Source organism: Coenobita brevimanus, chromosome 101 (genome assembly GCF_032717465.1).
Source record: "Coenobita brevimanus isolate Jiangsu-jjx chromosome 101, ASM3271746v2, whole genome shotgun sequence".
In the NCBI taxonomy this organism is placed as follows: Eukaryota; Metazoa; Arthropoda; class Malacostraca; order Decapoda; family Coenobitidae; genus Coenobita; species Coenobita brevimanus.
Genome location: NC_137054.1, coordinates 14,544,232 through 14,565,905, shown reverse-complemented (window position 1 = coordinate 14,565,905; position 21,674 = coordinate 14,544,232). Strand labels below are relative to the sequence as shown.

The 21,674-nt window shown below is 42.4% G+C and overlaps 1 protein-coding gene across 1 annotated transcript in view; it reads right to left on the bottom strand.

The window, feature by feature from the left end:
* Tdrd3 (Tudor domain containing 3) overlaps positions 1-21,045 on the bottom strand; it is a 63,551-nt gene extending 42,506 nt beyond the window's left edge. The window contains exons 1-3 of the mRNA XM_080284355.1: positions 20,937-21,045; positions 9,609-9,690; positions 8,397-8,462 (exon numbers count right to left, since the gene is read on the bottom strand). Of these exons, the coding sequence (XP_080140481.1) occupies positions 8,397-8,462; positions 9,609-9,690; positions 20,937-20,989 (201 nt within the window). The 5' untranslated portion in view covers positions 20,990-21,045. The remainder of the gene's footprint in view (positions 1-8,396; positions 8,463-9,608; positions 9,691-20,936) is intronic.
* Positions 21,046-21,674: the final 629 nt, after the last annotated feature.

Below are 21,674 nucleotides of genomic sequence, written 5' to 3'. Positions count from 1 at the left end.
CTCTGAATCAGTCACCAATGCAGTATCATCTGCAAACAGCAGTTGCTTCAGATTCCACTCTCCTCCATCAACATTTACCAGACTCAGACCACCTAAAACTCTTGCATTCACCTCCCTTACAACACCATCCATGTAAATATTAAACAACCAAGGCGACATCACATCCCTGTCGCAGCACCACTCTCACAGAAAACCAATCACTCACAGCATTTCCCACTCTTACACACGCTCTACTATTTACATAAAAACTTTTCACCCCTTTTAGTAACCTACCATCAAGTCCATACAATCTTAAAACAGTCCACAAAGCCTCCCTATCAATTCTATCATACGCTTTCTCTAAATCCACAAATGCCCAAAACACATCCTTGCCTTTCGCTAAATACTTTTCACACACTTGTCTCACAGCAAACACCTGATCAACGCATCCCCTCCCTCTCCTAAAGCCACACTGCTCATCACTAATCACTCCCTCTGTACCCTCTCTAACTCTCATAATTAACACTCTACCATACACTTTACCTACAACACTCAACAGACTTATACCCCTAAAGCTAGTACATTCATACTTATCACCCTTGCCTTTATACAACGGGACCACACAAGCACTTGCCCAGTCAATTGGCACCATACCTTTCTCAAAGCACACATTCAATAATCTTACTAACCAGTCAACAATAGTCACTCCACCACCCTTCAGGCATTCCACAGCACACCCATCCATACCTGCAGCTTTCCCTGTTTTCATCTCCTTTACTGCCTTCTCCACTTCCTCCTTCGTGATCAAAGAATCATTCAACTCTCCCAACACATTTATTCCTTGCACCCTTCTATCTGCCACAATCTCAGCCACGTTTTCCTCCTCTACATTTAACAATCTTTCAAAATACTCTGCCCATCTCTTCCTTACTGCATCCATCTCAATTAACATCCTTCCATCCTCTGCTTTTACTCGTTCTTCCTTCCCAGACTCTCCCTTTCGCACCCTTTTCACCTCCTTCCAAAACATTTTCTTATTCTGTTGAAAATTCTCTGTCAGCCGCCTACCCCACCTCTCTCATCTGCTGCCACTTTAGCATCACGCACAGCCCTTCTCGCTCTATTCTCTTTTCCTTATACCTTTCATATGACATCTCATCCTTCCTCTGCAGCCACACTTCATATGCACCGTCTCTTCTCAGCCACAGCCATACTCACTTCCTCGCACCACCATTCACTTCCTTTTCTTACACCACCACCCACACGTCTCACACCACACACCTCTTCTGCATGCTCCACCACAGCACTCTTAAACAACTGCCATTCCTCCTCCACACTGCCATTTTCCCGATCTTTCACTGCGTTCCACTCATCTTTCAATTTCTCCTGATACTCTATCTTTTTCTCTCTTTATCCAACTCACTCACTTTCAGAACCTCCCTGCCACACCTAACCCTCCTAGCTCTCACCCATCTCTTACATACTCTTAACTTTCCCTCCACCAGGTAGTGGTCAGACATACCTCCACCCTCCCTCTCAGAACTCTCACATCCAACAATCTTCCTATTACATTCCTAGACACAACCACATAGTCCATCAAGGCTCTATCAACAACCCTTCCACCCTCCTGTCTCACCCATGTATACTTATAAATATCTTTCTTCTCAAACAGCGTATTCCCAATCACCATCTCTCGCTCAACACATCGCTATCATTCGTTTCCCCATTTTCATTTCTTCCAGGCACACCATGCATACCAACTACGCCTTCAACTGCTACATTTCCCACTCTAGCATTCAGATCTCCCATCATTACCACATTCACATTCGCTCCAAAACTCTGCAGACACTTATCAACATCATTCCAGAAAGACTCCCTCTCTTGTTCATCCCTTTCACTACCAGGCCCATATGCACTCACAAACACCCACAACTCACGTTCAAATTTCGCTTTCACCCACATCAGTCTCGATGACACCTCCTTCCATTCAATCACACACTGCTGCACTTCCGGACTCACTAACAAGGCCACACCTTCTCTTGCCCTTCCTCTATCAACACCTGACAATCTTCCATTCACACTTCCAAACCTTTCATCTTCGTTTCACTCAAAGCTAACACATCCAACTTTCTTCTCACAAACATTCTCCCAATCTCCTCCCTTTTAGCCTCAATTGTACTACATCCACGCACATTCATAGACCCAATCTTCAGGGTACGGGGATAACTCCATTCCCCGTCCCTTTCTCTGGCCTGTCTCTTTTTAGGAACTAAAAAAACAGAGGAGGGGGTCCCTAGTCCCCTCACCCCGCCCCTTTTAGTCGCCTTTTACGACACGCAGGGAATACGGTGGCAGTATTCTTCCTAACACAACCCGGCCGCAGAGTAGTAGCACCACCCCATAGTGCGGCCAGGTTGTGTCCCCCCCGCCACAGGGGGGACACAATTTCAGCAAGGTAAATACTTGTACGTCAGTTCAAGTATTCCTACACACAGAGTGGTGTTGTCGTCCAGTAAGCCATAGCCTGGCTACATGCTGTGCCACCAGTTACCTCTGAGCACTGCCTCCTACCTCCTAAATGTGGTGTGATGCCACACTGTACACCTCACACCTGTCATTATGGTCTCCCTATCATACATTAATTAAACATCTCCAACCTATTTCTGCATTACAGTTTCTCACTTATTTGTCAATATGCATTTAAAGATCAGCTGATATGTAGCTATGGAGAAAGGGAGAGCATGGCAAGTATAGGCTAGAATTTCCAATGACATTTTTTAATGAGACTGGGAATTGGTTATACCCATATATTACTGTAGATTGCCCTCGCACAGTGAACGTGTTTATGGGCAGCAGACAAGCTCATTCACTGTGAATAACATATCTTATGGGAAAAACAGCATATGGGCAGATAAGATTTACGGTTTAATTGTGTGTTCTCTGGAAGAGGAGAAAGTGCCTCAAGAATGGAAAAGGGCAAATATGATACCAATTTATACGGGAGGAAACATGGAAGAACCCCTGAATTATAGACCAGTGTCCCTAACCAGCATGGTTGCAAAATTGTGCGAGAGAATCCTGAAAGACAGATGGATGAAATATCTGGAAGAGATGAATATTTTGGCTGATAGTTTGGATTCAGAAGTGGAAGGTCATGTGTTTCCAACTTGTTGAGCTTTTACTCAAGAGCAATTGATGTGCTACAGGAGAGAGATGGTTGGGTGGATTATGTTTATTTAGATTTGGAAAAGGCCATCGACAAGGTACCCCATAAGAGACTATTGTGGAAACTAGAGCATATAGGAGGACTGAAGGGAAACCTCCTGGAATGGATGAGAGACTTTCTGAGAGACAGACAAATGAGGACAGTAATTAAGGACAGGATGTCTGGATGGAGAGAAGTAGCAAGTGGAGTCCCCCAGGGGTCTGTGCTGGTGCCAGTAATGTTCCTGATTTACATTAATGATATGGCAGAGGGAATGAACAGTTATGCAAGTCTGCTGATGATGCAATGATCCTGAGGAAGGTATAGGCAGAGAAGGACTGTAAAATGCTGCAGGAGGATCTGGATAGGATACGGTACATGATTGGAGCCAGAAGTGGGAAATGAAATTCAATGCAAAGAAGTGTAAAATATTGGAAATGGGTAAAAATACCAAGAGGCCATCACTGAATTATATGATGGGTAATGAACCTATCACAAAAGTGAGAGAAGAGAAAGACTTGGGAGTGCTGGTCCAGGGTAGTTTGTCTCCTGAAAAATATATTAACAAGTTAGTTAGAGAGACGTATAAACTTCTGACTAACAAAAGAGTAGCATTTCATTACATGGATTAGGAGATGATGAAAAAATTAATACTGGCCATGATCCACCCCAGGTCAGAATATGCAGCAGTACTGTGGTCCCCACACAAAAAGAAAGATATAAACAAGATTGAAAGTATACAAAGAACAGCAACTAAGATGGTCCCCAATCTGGCAGATCTGTTGTACAGAGAGAGGTTGGAAAAGCTGGATCTGCCTTCCCTTGAGGAAATGAGAGAGAGGGGTGACATGATTGCAGTGTTCAGGACCATGATAGAAATAGATAAAATTGACAGAAGATCTGTGTTAATGGGATAAGAGAGTAACAAGAGGACAGAATGAAACTGAAGAAGCCAAGCTGCTTGAAGGATATCAAGAAATATAGTTTTCCTTATAGATGTATACACCTGTGGAATAACCTGGACAAAGAGATCGTCCAGTCTAAAAACTTAAACGAGTTTAAAGCAAAATTTGACTTATTGAGAAACAGAGACGGGACCCCACAAGCGTAGCTCATTTCCTGTATATCACAACTAGGTAATCAATACTATACATACATGCAGCTCACACTTGTTTTACAATAAGGTATTTGAAAAAAATCCATCACAACGATTTACCGTATATTGGGTCTATTATAACATGGGTTCAAGTGTGATACATTTTTGGTCAAAGGTCACTCACCCAACAAGAGTCTAAAACAGTTTTCCACCTCACCTAACCTGGTAGTTATTTCACTTCACTGCACTGCAGTTGTTGCTTGCCACCAAAGCTAAGTCTAAATTCAAGTTTCCAAATCACCTTTGCTGGTTGTCATTTCACTTCACTGGGCTTCACTTACTGCTTGAGCTACACCACCCTATTGTTCCATTACTGATGCTAACACACCCAACAGTGATAAGTTCAATGGCCATCTTGAAACAAACAAACGACCATAAGCTTGTGTGTCAGTGATCATCTATCTACATACCTAGGCTGCTTCCCCCCAAGGAAAGGGAAGTAGCAGAGACAGGATGACACACTCCCAATTTACAGTACTCATCCACTGAAACACAGTCATTCGCATCTTAGCCCCAAAGGGGAGAAGGGACAGATCCTCACTGCACCACACCGCATGAGGGTCAACCGCGCGGTGCAATCAGTGACATCCGCAGCAGGGCCCGACAGCAGAGCTGATTTACCCCTGCCACATCATGATAGACCCATTCCCTTACCTGCACCCGACCTGATCAGCTGATCAAACAAAATGCGGGAGAATATCCCCTCAGGGCTGCATTATCACTTATTTATTCACAGTTTCTCTCCATTCATTTCTATCACGCACTGGCACTCTTCCTTGCTCAACAGACATCCCTCTTGCATCCAACGCTCTCTTCACACTGTCCATCCATCCTATTCGTGGTCTTCCTCTCAGCCTTACACCTCTCACATCAGATCTAGTTATCTTTTTCACCAATCGCTCATTATCCATTCTCTCCATATGTCCAAACCATTGCAATACCCTCTGCTCAACTCAATTAGCCATCTCCCGAACAACTCCAGTTCTCCTTCGCATTTCATCATTTCTCACTCGATCCATGCGCATCACTCCACATGTACTCCTCAGACACCTTATCTCCATTACATTCAAAACTTTCCTCTCTGCTACACCCATATTCCATGTTTCAGCCCCATATAATGCAGTTGGTACCACAACACCCTCATACAGTCTTCTCTTTATATCCATTCTAAGTGAATGACATCTTAACACTTTTTTCATTCCTCCCAGCACCTTTCCTACTTCATTCATTCTGAACTTCACTTCCACATCTATTATTCCATCCACAGCAACATGTGACCGTAAATACTTAAAACACTCTATCTCCTCAAGCAACTCGCCATTCAAAACTATATTCATCCTCCTACCATCTACCAACCTCACACACTTCATCACTTTACTCTTATTCTCATTTACTTTCAATTTCCTCCTTTCACACACCCTTCCAAACTCCTCTACCAACTGTCTCAATCTCTCCTCAGAATCAGCCACCAGTGCAGTATCATCTGCAAACAGCAGCTGCTTCAGATTCCACTCTCTACCATCAACATTCACCAGACTCGACCTCCACCTAACATTCTTGCATCCACCTCCCTTACAACAACATCCACATAAATATTAAACAACCAAGGCGACATCACACATCCCTGTCACAGCCCCACTCTCATGGGAAACCAATCACTCACAGTATTTCCCACTCTTACAAACGCTGTACTATTTACACAAAAACTTTTCACTCCTTTTAGCAACCTACCATCAAGTCCATACAATCTTAAAACAGTCCACAAAGCCTCCCTATCAGTTCTATCATATCTGTCTATCTATCTATAGCCCGATGCCCTAATCCAGCAAAGGGTGGCCGCAGACAAAACGCCTCCAAGTCGCTCTGTCACCCACCATTTGACTACCCTCCCCCCAACTCACCCCCCCCTCCCTCATTTACCTCTCAACTCTATCCCTCCACCTCATCCTCGGTCTACCCCTCCCTCTCCCTCCCTCCACCTCACCTACATACACCCTCTTAGTCAGTCTTTCATTCTCCATTCTCTCCACATGTCCAAACCACCTCAGTGTATTTCTCCTAATCTTCTCAACCACATCCACATCTACCCCAAAACACATCCTTACTTTTCACTAAGTACTTTTCACACACCTGTCTCACAGCAAACACCTGATCCATGCATCCCCTTCCTTTCCTAAAGCCACATTGCTCATCATCAATCACTCCCTCTGTAACCTCTCTCTCTTAATTAACGCTCCACCATACTGTACACCTTACCTACAACACTCAACAGACTTATACCCCTAAAGCTAGTACTGTACATTCATTTTATCACCCTTACCTTTATACAACGGGACTACACAAGCACTTGCCCAGTCAACTGGCACCATACCTTGCACAAAGCACACATTCAACAATCTTACTAACCAGTCAACAATAGTCGCTCCACCACCTTTCAGACATTCCACAGCACATCCATCCATACCTGCAGCTTTCCCTGCTTTCATCTCCTTTACTGCCTCCTGCACTTCCTCCTTCATGATCAAAGAATCATTCAACTCTCCCAACACATTTACTCCTTGTACCCTTCCATCCACCACAATCTCAGCCTCCCTTTCCTCCTCTACATTTAACAATCTTTCAACATACTCTACTCTGCCCATCTCTTCCTTACTGCATTCATCTCGGTTAAAATCCTACCATCCTCTGCTTTCAACATACTGTACTCCGCCCATCTCTTCCTTACTGCATTCATCTCAGTTAAAATCCTACCATCCTCTGCTTTTACTTGCTCTTCCTTCCCAGACTCTCCCTTTCGCACCCTTTTCACCTCCTTCCAAAACATTTTCTTATTCTGTTGAAAATTCTTAGTTAACCACCTACCCCACCTCTCATCCGCTGCCACTTTAGCACAGCCCTTCTCGCCCTATTCCTCTTTTCCTTAAACCTCTTATATGACACCTCATCCTTCCTCTGCAGCTTCATCATAAAACAATTCATCACATACCAGTTCATCATATAACAATTGTCTGTTCTTGAGTATTCCAGGTCTCAGATAAAATGAATTTAACATACGTAAGTCCTGGTATTTTTATTCAAGTGTTCAAAATCAGGCTAGTCAACTACTGTAAGCAGTAAACTGCTGTACAGTATATATCTGACAGGTTTGAATATGTAAGTTTCATTTTTTCATTTTCGTTTTTGAAGGCTCTAACATGCTTGCATGCATCGTCCTTGGTCACCTAATAGCGACTGTGCTGCTCGATCTCTGGCAGCTTCCCTATTAAGTCCCTTAACCCTGTGGTCACACTCAATGACCTCGTCCCAGGTCTTTTTCGGTCTACCTCTCATTACCCTATCCCCAACATTAATGCTTTTCACTTTCTGCACCCAATTATCATCCCACATCCTCGCCACATGCCCCAACCATCTCAATCTACCTCTCCTCATCACTACACCAATATACTCCAGTCCCATCCTACCTCTCAACTCTTCCATCGTAAACCTAGCCCCCCCAGGCCTTGCACTCAAGGACGCACTGCACATCCACTAAATCACTGCCATTTCTGTACGTTTGAGCCTGTGAATATCCTCTTCCATTACTGCCCAGGTCTCACTACCATACAACATTACACTCCACATGCTGCATACAAATATCCTTTAGCAAGGAGGGAGAGCCCTCTCAATGTCAGGAGAGGCAACAGCTTCCTGAACTTCTTCCAACCACTCCCCAATCTAGCCACAGAGCTAGCTCCTGCCCCACCTCCAGCACATAACATGTCTCCCAAATAACAGAACTATCTACACACTCAAGAGACTTACCAGCAAGTTCAATCCTTTCATGCCTGGCAATATCCACATGCTATCCTCAACACACCACACACAAGAAATCACTGTTTCTAATAACCCAGCATGGAAAAAATAAATAAATAAATAAATAAATAAATAAATAAATAAATAACAAAATAAAGATATGCAAGAGAAATATGGCACAGGCACTTCATTCATGGCAGTACAGGAAATCTGCAGGAGATAACAATGCAAACACTTCACACTGACTATACTACTACAACTCACAATGGGTTTCTTTCCCTTTAGCACATCTTCAGTCAAGCAGGGGAAACCAACATCCTTCAGGTCACTCTGGCAGGGGAGATAAAGTATACAGTATGGATGAGATTCTAACAATGGTCACATCATACCAGCACCTGTAAATATGGTAAATTACATACAGTGATTTAAAAAGTCATCTAATAGGTTAGCACAGTATTAAAATAATCTCACAGTCCAAGTTTCATCCATATTTCATTTTAGCAATGGAACTTTATTTATTTATTTATATAATTTTTTTACAAAATGAACAGGGGAGGTAAAAAAAAAAAAAAAAAAACAATACACCAGATTACAGGTGCCCTCCATTTATTTAAAAAATCTGTAACAGATGAACTGCTGTAGGTTGAAGTTTAGGGGGAAACTATTCTGGGGAGGTGAGTTCCAAAGAAAAGCATGTCGGAGAATAAAAGAACGCTGATAGGCAGAAGTTTTGCAAAATGGCAGCATGACTGTCCAATCATGTGTGCTTCCAGATGCTCATGAAGCACAGGGAAAGCATGGAGAGGTGGCACAATGGATACAACTTCGTATGAGCATTTGCCATAAAGGTATCTGTTAAATAATGCAAGGGAGGCATGTTCCCTTTTGCTTGTAAGGGAGGTAGTTCATCTGTAATTGCTGGATTATTAATAATTCTTATAGCTTTATTCTGAATTTTGTCCAGTTGTTTTAATACAACCTCTCCACATCCACTCCACAAGAATGGGCAATATTTGAACAGATGACAGACGTGACTGGTAAATTATAGCTAACTGCTTGTCAGTGAAGGTATGGATTCTATACAATAATCCAAGTTTTTTTTTTTTAATGACTAATATGAGAGGTCCAACTGAGGGCATTGTTATGAGAAACACCGAGATTTTCAATACTTTTAGTGATACTAATAGCTACCGGCTGCACTGAAGGTAATAAAGTAATCAGGCAAAATCTGTCTACTAGTAAATTGTATATATCTGGTTTTCCTAGCAGTAAATGAGATGGCTATTTTGTCCCCATTCAGTGATCTTAGATAAGTCTTGATTTATAAGTCTCTGCTCCTCCTCCAGTACTTGCATGTCCCCGAGGGAGCAAAACTCTTCCCTGCATTCCAAACAGTTCTCTCTCCAATTTCTCTGATCTAAAATATTGTAAAAAATTGAAAAATACTGGTAATACAATTAGTATTAAAACACTTACATTTAATATCTCCTGAGTGGCTTGATGGAGGTTAAAAGAATTTCCCTCTAATACACTCTCGATTCCTTCCTCACTCAGGCTCCTGTAAAGAGATAAACTGGAAATGTATGCTGATAGCAATACACTTTATGCTGGGGTGCCAAGGGGAAAAAAAAAAAATCACTACAAGTTTTACTACACCCTCAGTAAAACCTAGCAGACCAACATTATTCAAATCATATAAAGCCAGATCAACTGTGTGATGTTTCCTTTTAAGGAAACCCCAGGTGAGACTGGACATGATACAGCTGATGTCTTCTATGGATTGGGGGCTAAATCTAGTGCTCAAACCATCTTTTGATACCAAAGTTCCATACTCTTCCCCATTCCTCACTGTGGTGAGGTGCTGTTTCCTCAGGGGGAACATTGGTTCACTGCATGGGATGACCCTGCAGGCGTGGTTGCTTGCCTGCAGTTGGTGGGTCTGCTCAACCAGACAGACAGGGGTCACAACAGCAAGAACTTCCATACTGTTGCTAGAAACAGCTGAGAGAAAAGAAATCTGAGATGTGTATTAAGGTTTGCACAAATGTATGACTCTCATCTTGAACTCTGTATATACACCCACTGCAAGTTGACTTAGGACCTACACACAGAATTGCTATGGGAGAGTTGTCTGTCTTTGCTCTGTGTTTCCACCTCTACCATGTGAATTTTTGGGGCAAGAAGTAACTGGCAACTCCACTGGTGTTGGCAGGAAGTGGTGAAACACTCAGCACGTCAGTGCTTGCCCAGAAGCAAGAGTGGGAGTATATGTTCCCATCGCTCCGTGCTTGCACCTCCCCCTTTTTTTGTATGCGTTACTGTTTGCCCCGTTATTTTCCTAGAGTCGAGTTATCATGCATGCCTGAGAGGGTCCGTATCATTGCATGGAGGCAGGATAATGTCCCTGTCAACACGATTTTGTGACTGTACTGGACACGCAAAGTCGATCGTCATGAACATCCTTGCTGCAGCGCGCGACCTGCCATCTGATGTCGTACCAGAGCACAAGCACAGCGGTGGAAAAAACAGGACGACTTCCAGAGGTACAGATACGCTTCTGAAGAGGGAAGTAATCAAGAATCCTCGACTGACAGCAGCAGAATTGAAGAGAATGCATCCGCAGCTGTTACAAGACTTCTCAATTCGAACTATCCAACACCGATTGCAGAAGGAGCTGGGTTTGCCAAGCTGCACCGCGGCCAAGAAACCGCTTCTCACTGACCGCATGAAGAAGCAGCGCATTCAGTTTGCCAAGAAGTATGCACACTGGACATCAGATGAGTGGAGAAAAGTTTTGTTTTCCGGTGAAAGCACATTTCAGGTGTTCCAGATGCATTCAGCCAAGGTTTGTCGCCCTGCCTCCCGTAGTCGATATGACCCTGCTTACATGGTGCTGACTGTTAAGCACCCACAATCAGTAATGGTATGGAGGTGTTTCTCTGGTGAAATGGAAAGGGGAGGCCTCTACTTTCTTCCTAAGAACTTGATGATGAATGGTGGCTGGTACATTCAAGTTCTGAAAGATCATTTGTTAAACTTTTTTTCTGCTATTCATGGGTGCAACTTTTCACGCACGATTCAGCTCCATGTCACAAGTCAAGAAAGGTGACAAAATGGCTTCAGGATAATCGGACTGAGGTCCATGACTGGCCTGGCAACAGTACCGGATCTAATTCTGATAGAAAACTGCTGGGCAAAGATGAAGAAAATTATGGCAGAGAAGAAGACATCCACTCTGGACAACCTCAAGACTGAACTGACAAATGTTTGGTGCATAGAAATGTCCTGAGATTACTTTAGAGATCTAAGTGATTCCATGCCAAAACACATGCAACTGGTCCTGAAAAACAAGGTAAAAATTATTTCATATTAATGAATTGCATTTCATGTACAAACATTATGATATACTATGATTTCTGTGTTTTTTAATACCTTGTGGTGGGATGTCCTAAGTCAGTTTGTGGTACCTGTACGTGGCTGAACTTCCTGCCTAAGACTGATGGATGTGTGGCTAATTATTAAGCTTAAATAGCCACACTTTGCTCTTATGGTAATGCTGATACCAATGCCTCTCAGACCCTGGCTTAGTGGTAGGCAGACATCATTTTCATTTTTGAAAGCTCCAACATTCTTGCATGCATCAGCCTTGGTCACCTAATGGCGGCTCTCTGTGCTGCTCAGTTTCTGGCAGCTTCCCTATTTAATCTCTTAATCCTGAGGTCACACTCAGTGACCTCATCCCAGGTCTTTTTCAGTCTACTTGTTGCTACCCTACCCCCAACATTAACACTTCTCACTTTCTGCACCTATTTATCATCCTCTACATATCTACAATATCCATAATTCTGGCTGAGTAACATCATATGGTAATTCTGTAAGGTGTATTAAGAACTATAGATAACCTGCTGTGATTAAATTACTGAGTCTACTCTGACGGACTAGACTGGGTTAAGTTTGGAGTTATGGAATTTGTTGGTTTATATTTTATTAATTATTTAGGTATTTACACACTGCATTGAGTCAAGCAGGCAAGGGAAGTGCTTATGTAAGCACACTGCCATGGGCTGCCTTGTGGTTTCCCTATATTGTGAATGCAGTACCAGTATATCCTAAATTTGCATGTAGTAGGCCATCTTTTTAACAAACCTCCACTTACCAAATTGTATCTCTAATGAACTCTTTGAGCCAAATGAAGTCTTTTTGTATGACAAATAGATACCATAAGGTTCAGCAAATGACATGGACAACCAACCAATCTATGGCTTCAGATTAGTTCTGCCTGGCATTGTGTAAACATTCACTAATGTTCTGGCTCATACCTAGTTTATAACAGTCTTTATATACTGTTCCCATCATTCACTCACTCATTTTTGCACTGAATGACAAACCAAACTGGGTGGTAACCATATACAGTAACCAAATGGTGCATGGTGGTTTAGCAGGTTAATGTGTTCCAACCAGACTGAACCTGAAAGGGTTTACATCTAAGGAAGGCTGGGGTTTATTACTCGCATGATGCCACTCAGGGATGAGTGAAGCTGGTCGCCCTCACCTTATAGGTTGGGACTGAATAGCCAAGCCCTGGGTGCCTACATTTCTGATGGGGCAAAAAATCTATAGTATACCAGTACAGTACTGTATATAGGACAGTATTGATTGAATATTGAGCTGTACAGAACAGTGTAATGTATCAAATGTCATAGGAGAGGCATCTACACATCTCTTGTTTTTTGCATGTGTTAGAAAGAATACAAATTTGGAAGAAATGAAAACTCTTCTAAAAGGGCTCCCACAGCCATAATTTGACTTGTAGCCTAAAATTCCTCTTGTAGTGCCCTCAAACAGGGGAGTGCGGTAGCTCGGTGGTAGAGTGTTGGGCTTGTAATCGTGAGGTTGCGAGTTCGCACCCCGGCCGGTGGCTACTGTGATGGGATGGGTAGCGCTGTCCTGTAACCCTAGCATGGCTATATGATCTGATGAGGTTTAGCTCGGGGATTAATATTATTAAGTGCCCTCAAACATCAACAGATATTAGAATATACTTGCTTAAAGTGATTCTGCAGATGACTAACACACATGCATATATGTATACATACTGTAGCTACATAATTATATACTGGTTATACATAAGAAAAATGGAGAGGAGAAAGTGTGAGAGAATGGGAGTATATGTGCATGAGTAGATGAGAATGAGAGGGCAAAGGAAGGAGTATGTATAGTTGTGAGTAAAAGATGGAAGAAGAGCATAAGACAGTATGGATCAGTTGGGTCAAGGATTGTGTGGGTAAAGTTGAAAGTTGGAATACAAATGTGGGCGATTGTGTGTGTGTATGCGCCAACGCAAGATCGTGCTAGAAGAGTGAGAGAAGAGTTCTGGACAAATGTGGAAGTGTGCATGGAAAAGTTTGGAAGGAATGAGAGAGTGTTTTTGATTGGTGATATGAATGGTAAAGTTGGTAATGTGAAGGTGGATGGAATAGTTGGTGAGTGGGGTGTGCCTGCTGAGATAGATGAAAATGGGAGTGCGTTAGTGGACATTTGTGCTGGGAGGGGGTTGGTGATAGCCAATATCCTCTTCAGGCATAAAATGATCCACAGGTATACATGGCGAGTGATGAGAAGGGTGGGTGGTGAACTGAATGAAAGGAAGGCAATGATTGATTATGTGTGTGGATGAAAGGATGCGAAGATGTGTAAAGGATGCAAGAGTGTATAGAGGTTGGGGGAGTGGACTTTCTGACCACGACTTGGTGGTGGCCAGAATTAGGATGCAAGTAAGATGGAGGAATAGAAGAAGGGAAAGACGAGAGGAAGGAGTAGTTGCAAGGAGAGTGGAGAGGTTACAAGAGGATGAGAAAAAGGCAGAGTATAAGAGAGAAGTGGAGGAACGACTGGGCAAATATGAATTGGAGCAGATGGGAGACGTGGAAGGTGTGTGTAAGATATTTACAGAAGAAATATGTGCAGCACGTGATGTGGTGTGTGGAAGGAAGAGAAGACGGAGGGGGGTGCAAGGAACAGCGTGGTGGACTGAAGAGGTGAAACAGGCTGTGGCACAAAAGAAGAAAGCATACAATGAATGGATGAGAAATAGGGGCGTGGAAGAAGTTGAGAGGCGGAAGAGAGAGTTATATGTGGAAAGAAAGAGAGAGGTGAAAAGATTAGTAAGAGAGAGTAAGAAGAGAGTGGATGAGGAATTTGGAAGGAATCTGAGTGTAAAGTGGAGGGACTGTAAGAAAATGTTCTGGGGAGAAGTGAAAAGAGTAAGACAGGGTAGAAGTGAAGTAAGCAGGGGAGTGAAAGATAAAAATGGTAGATTACTAGTGGAGAAGGGAGAAAAAGTGAGCAGATGGAGAGAACACTTTAAGGAATTGCTGAACGTAGAGGATGGAAGTAATGCGAGTATAAGTGGCTGGGGAATGGCTGGGAGAAGGAGGGAGGTGAGAAGACAGGAAGAAATCAGTAGGATAGAAGTTGTGGAAGCAATGAAGAAAGTTAAATTGGAGAAAGCCCCAGGAATTGATGGAGTGTGTGGTGCAATGCTGAAGCATGGGGGAGAGATAGTAGTAGAATGGATGTGGAAGATGTGCAGATTGGCCTGGGAGGAAGGTAGAGTCCCGGAGGATTGGAAGTCAGGTATAACAGTAGAAGTCCGATTTTTCGGCATCTATGGGACCAGGCAAGTGCTGAAATATCAAAATTGCCGAATTATCGAAAACCCTACCCACTCAGTACCTTATATGTTTCGGTGAACACTATCATCATTACTCATATCATTACAAATGTGTTTGGAGAGAGTACTGTATACTGTTTGATACTGTACAATACTGTAATGAATACAGTACTATACATGAATATGAAAAATAAAGAAATTAGTGAACATACTGTATATAAATGTAATGGTACAGTAGGCCTACAAGTTCACATGCACTTACCTAAACTTATAGTAGGTTCCTTATTTACATATGTACAATAGAAGGGGTTGATTGGAGTCTGCTACTGCTGGAAGAAGTCCCCAGCAGTAGAGGGTCCTGCAACAGGCTCTAAGGACTCTTCTCCCTGTTGCTGCGGCAGTAGAGCTTGAGGTTCAGAGACTGCTGTTGGTGATGGAGAGGAGGGAGCAGAGGAGCTTACGTTAAACTCATCCATAATCTGTTTCCTACTCATGCCAGCCTCTAATTTTTTCAACAGCTCAATTTGCCGAGCAATAGTCAACATCTTATGTGTACGCTTCTTGCTAACACCAGTTAACTTTCCACACGTGGAGGCCATTTTCAAAGCACGCAGAAGATGTTTATACTGTTCACAACACACGGCTGGTCCACTCAGGTGTTACAAAGCTCCTGTCTGATGTTACGGTGCTTACAGCACACTCGAATAGTAATTTCAGAGGTATTTCGGTACGAAGTTCACAAAGCACACAGAAGAATCAAGAGAAGTCGGCAGCAGCACGGCAACAACTCGGAAGAATGGCGGAAGAATGGCGAAACAGATTCTCTTTCTCATGCTAGACTCACTACATGTTTGTCCTCTCTTTATGCTATAGGAGAAAGAGCTAGCCTCTGAGCTTCATGGCAGTGGTAGACTCGTTCCATCACTTTCACTATCTCACTCACTAAGGCGGGTAAAGGCGGGTAGCTAGCTGGCGAGCCTCATGGAGAATTTCAAGACTGACGAAAAAAATCGGAGAATCTGCCGAACGATCGGAGATTTTCGTAAATGGGACTATTTCTCAAAACTGCCGAAATGTCAGATTTGCCGGGGAATTGGATGCCGAAATATTGGACTTTTACTGTATTCCTTTGTACAAAGGAAAAGGGGAAAAAGAAGTGTGTGGTAATCATAGGGGCATTTGTCTTCTTAGTATAATAGGAAAAGTGTATGGTAGGATACTTATAGACAGAGTTAGAGAAAGAACAGAGAAATTAGTTGGAGAAGAACAGGGAGGCTTTAGGAAGGGAAGAGGTTGTGTAGATCAGATATTCATTCTTAGATCTTTAGTGGAAAAGTTTCTAGAGAAGGGAAAGAAGTTGTATGCAGCTTTCATGGATTTGGAGAAAGCATATGACAGGGTGGATAGACAAGGATTGTGGAAAGTGTTAAGAATATATGGAGTAGATGGGAAGTTGTTGAATGCTGTGAAGAGTATGTACGATGGTGCGAAGGCTGCAGTGCGTGTGGATGGTGAACTAAGTGAATTTTTCTCTTTGAAAGTTGGTTTGAAACAGGGATGTGTCATGTCTCCATGGTTGTTCAATCTGTACATGGATGGGGTAATAAAAGAGGTACAAGGTAGGGTAGTGGATGTTGGAGTGGCCCTGGTGAGAGAGAATAGTGTTTGGAAACTCCCTGTACTGTTGTTTGCAGATGATACTGTGTTGTTGAGTGAAGACGAAGGGGAGCTGCAAGGCTTGGTGGATGAGTTTGAGAGAGTGTGTAAGAAACGGAACCTAAAGGTGAATGTAGGGAAGAGTAAAGTGATGGTCTTTGAGAGAGGTGAAGTTAGTGAATGTACAGCGAGGTTGGATGGTGAGGAATTGGAAAATGTGAGTACGTTTAAGTATTTGGGTAGTGTGATGAGTAAGGATGGAGGTTTGGAGGGTGAAGTGCTTGAAAGGGTACAGCAGGAAAGAAAGGTTGCTGGTTCCTTGAAAGCATTGATAAGAAACAGAGAAGTGAGCATGGAAGTGAAAAAGCTACTACATGATAGTATTGTGATACCAACTCTAACGTACGGAAGTGAAGCTTGGACATTGTTGGAAGGACACAAGTCAAGAGTGAGAGCAGTGGAAATGAGTTATTTAAGAGGAGCCTGTGGAGTCACGTGGAGAGACAGGCTGACAAATGAGGATATAAAGGAGCGTTGTGGTGTGGATGTGGATGTGATAGGAAGCGTTATGAGGAACACACTGAGGTGGTTTGGCCATGTGGAGAGGATGGAGGGTGAAAGACTGACGAAGAGAGTGTATGTGAGTGAGGTGGAGGGGGGAAGAGGGAGGGGGAGGCCGAGGATGAGATGGAGCGATGGGGTGGAGAGGTATATGAGAGAGGGGGGTGTGAGTTGGGAGCAGGGCAGTGAAATGGCGGGGGACAGGGCGACTTGGAGGCGCTTTGTTTGTGGCCACCCCAAACGGGATTGAGGCGTCTGGCAATAGATAGATAGATAGACATAAGATGAAGTCCCATTTCTTCTAAAGGAATCCTTGTATTTGAGTTGGGCAAGGTTATACATAAAATGAAGTCCCATTTCCTCTAAAGGAATCCTTGTATTTGAGTTGGGCAAGATTATACATAAAATGAAGTCCCATTTCCTCTAAAAGAATCCTTGTATTTGTGTTAGGCAAGGTGCAGCTTATTTCATCTATTGACTGGAAGCTAAACCAAGTGCCAAAACTAGCTAATTACTTCCCAACAGTTGCTGGAAGCTGTTAAAAAAAAAAAAAAATGTAATAAGATTTGTAACAATGTGAGAGTCTCAGCCAGGATCTAAGTGTTGACTCATTCAGAAGAATGTGAATGTACTTGTGGCTAGAGCTCACGAATTTTCCTGTTTAGCCTAATGCCACCCTGTTCCCCTACTTAAGAGGGTATTTTGTTTGTTGTTGATTACTATAAATTCTCAATTATCCATCACTATAATGTCTGGCCCAACACAATATCCGGCACTGCAGGCTTGGCTTTATTATAGCAAAACTGTACCGTATCTAGTGAAATTATGCAACATCTAGAGCTGAAACAGGAAGTAACTAGCGGTTCTGTTCAATATCCAGTGCTGAGGTGTATCAACCAGTTCGTAAGTGGTTGCCAACCGGCATTGTGTTACCGGTACTGTAATGTACAGTGCACCCTCACACAGTGCGAGAGTATGGGCGGCAGAAACCCTCAGATTCTACCATTTTGCATTGGGTGAACCAAAGAACTTATGGGAAAAATGTTATATGGTGGAGAGCCTACCCAGGGCTTGGTCTTAGGGTCCCCTTCCAGCCTATTCTACCCTGCTAATACTTCGTCTAATATTACCCAGTACTTCTTGTTGAACCAACAAATAAAACAACAAACAGAACACCATGTAATTTTAAGTGACATCTGGGCTTGTTGTGAAAGGAAGGGGGTGGGTATCCAAGGCTTGGGGCGACTACTCTTGCCCCGTGGGGCGGGGTGACTAGTTGTCACTCACTAACACTGCTTAGGTCTCCTGCAGTTGCCATAAAGCCTTCAAAACTCAGCAGCTGAGCCCATGTTGAACAGGTGGGTACTGCTATGATGCTAAAATGGACCACAAGATGTGAGATGTAACATGTGTTCTCACAGCAGTATGGAGGAGAAGTGTCTGTTTATCCAGGAAAGTCAGTAGATGGCATGCAAATAACTGCCAGCCACCGGTCATTTTGAATCTGGCTCGTTGCCAGCCACCTGCCTTCGTGTGACTGACTCGTATTGTCCAGTCCAACACTCGTAGTAATGGTGGGAAGTCCATTTTTGCCCTGGAATCATAAAGCTGATTCGCATGTTGGGAAGTTTGATTTGCAGATTTCGCATTTGATAAAAATAAGCATTTTCTGGACCGACCTTGCACTGTAGGTGATTCGCACCATGTGAGTTTGTATTGTGTGGGGATGCACTGTATCATTATTTTTTTGTATTTTATGCTTAGTTTAGCATATGGAGAGAATGGATAATGAGTGATTGGTGAAAAAGATAACTAGATCTCATGTGAGAGGTGTAAGGCTGAGAGGAAGACCACAAATAGGATGGATGGACAATGTGAAGAGAGCACTGGATGCGAGAGGGATGTGTGTTGAACAAGGAAGAGTGGCTGTGCATGACAGAAATAAATGAGAGAAATTGTGAATGAATAAGTGATGACACAGCCCTGAGGGGATATTCTCCCGCATTTGGTATGATCAGCTAGTCAGGTCAGGTGCGGGTAAGGAGATGGGTCTGTTATGATGTGGCGGGGGTAAACCAGCTCTGTTGTCAGGGCCTGCTGCGGATGTCACTGATTGCATTGCGCAGTTGACCCTTGTGCGGTGAGGATTTGGGACTAAGATGCGAATGAATGTGTTTGAATGGATGAGTAAATGGGGAGTGTGTCGTCTTGTCTCGGCTACCTCCCTTTCCTTGGGGGAAGCAGCCTAGGTATATAGAATAGCTAGATAGTTTTCATCTTTTACTCATGGGAAGGTTTTTGGGATACAGGTCGAGATGGACAGTCACACAATATCCAGCTCAACGCCAAATGTTGAGCCAATGGGGGGTACTATGCAATATCCTGCATTTTAAGTTATTCTGTGTAGGGTGTTGCTGAATGCCATTGGATAATTGAGAGTTTACACTATTTCTAAACTCATCAGTAAAGTATTTCTGTTGTAGGTACTAATAAAAAAGAAAAAAAGAGAGAATGAGAGATTACGATAGTAGCCTGTTTGATACCATACAACACAGATACTCGGCACTCAGCTTCATGAACATTTTTGTGTGTGAATTTCTTATAATGCATTATGGGCAAGATGTGCAGTGCTTTCAGCATTTTGGTGATGAACTTTGAATTGTTTTGAGGCTTCTCCGTTATGAAAACACTGACGTGTGTTTTGAGTGTAAATTTGATAATTCTTCATCCCTCTGGTTGAGTTGGTGTGAAATTTGCAAAATATCCATCTCCATTAGTTGAAAGTATTCACTGTTGATATCTGACTAAACGAATTAAACAAATACACTTCAGGGGGATACTAGTGTGTAAGGTACTTTATGTACATGAATGACCACAGCTACATGTTTACCATGTCTTACCAGTTGACTAGAGTCTGTGCCAGACCTACCATACATACATGCAGTCTATACAGTTTTGCTACAGTAAAAAATATAGATAACCCAGTCAAAGTTATAGGAAACCTTAAGCTGATCTAACCTATTGTAAGCAATATGGCCTAACCTAACCCAGCATAAAACAATCTAGACAAGAAAGAAAAAAAAAAAACTAAAATATGTATTAGGGATGCTTGTCAGAGCATTTCACAACCAGTAGGTGGCTGACTTCCAAGGAGTGAAGGTAGCCTATGTGAAAGACCAAGTACTGTACAGTATTTATGTGCTGTAGGCTGGAGAAGGGGGGCACAGGAGAATTCTCTTTAATCTTTAGAAACATAAATTGTTCCTGGAAATGACTGATAAACTATAAAACAGGATAGGATACTCCTCACTTAGGGGGAAAAAAAAAAAAAAAAAAAAAATCATAACAGAAAATTTGGAGGGCCTGTGCCTGTGGTAAAATATCGGATATTTTCATAAAATCCTAGGAGAACAAGCAACCAGTACATCGTAGTTTTTAAAGTGCAACTTATACAATTGTGGTCATACTTTGTAAGGAGATGTAGCAGTACCGGTATGCAGGATATATCGACTGGCAAAAAGAAATCCTGTTTCCACGGCAGTATGAAGCACAATCTGACTAAAAACTCATGGGAAATCTATGATTGGGAGAATGGTATACTCTGTTTCTGGGGTTCAAGTACTCTAGCCAAACAGAAAGAATTGATTTTCCCACCCACAGAATGCCAAAATATGACAGGAAATTGTCAAACTTGTAAGTGTTGCAGGAGAAAAACCGGACATCAATCTCTTGCTTGTCTCATTAATTTCTGCCCCAGATTTTATCACAGGCAGTGTATCTTTAAGCATTCCTGGCTCTTCCTGCATTTTTTATTAGGAATTTTTCCAGTGAAACCATCAAGCCAAAATCAGAAGGCAAAAATAAAAATATAATTAAAGTTTATCCACAAATCTCAAGCCATCGAGCAGTCTTACCATCCTTCATTTTTCAGTTTCTTGATCACCTCCTTTGCAGTGACAGCTGCCATAGTTGAGGACTTTAAAAAGGAAATGAAGATCGTGTGATTTCACTAGTTTGTTTTGCAAATAAAGGACGGGACTGTACTTTGGCGAAACATAAACACGCCAATGATACCGTCTTCCACTCGGGACTTTGTCTTATTTCCATGATTTGCCTACAGTATTCAGCAAGGCAATCCAAAATAGCATCATATTATATCAGATATTACAAATTATACCACATCTGTGCTCCGAGGAAAGTCAGCACATGCAGATGTTGCAACATGATATACCGTACCCAACTTCTTTTTAAATCATGAGCATTAAGGGAAATATGTCATTTGTTAATATTATTAATGTGTATTATAAATTTTTTCGCAGCTATTCTTAAAAGTATTTCCAGTGTTTTGAACTTATTCCTTAGCATTCAGTCCAAAATTATTATCTGTAGAGCACGAGTTATTATCTGTAGAATATGAGTAACTCAGATAATCAGAATAAGAAAAAATGCTAATACAACTCAAATAATAATGACAAAAAAGTAATCATTAGGGACAGTATTGTGCCTGCGCGGAGTGAGGCTACGAAGTACGAGCGCTCGTTGGCTGATGTAAATATATTTTCTAGCCCTTCTAATATTAAACTTTAGGAACGACTAGTAGCATATGTTGCTCATGTAGTGAGTACAACGAGTCTAGATAATAATGACATATT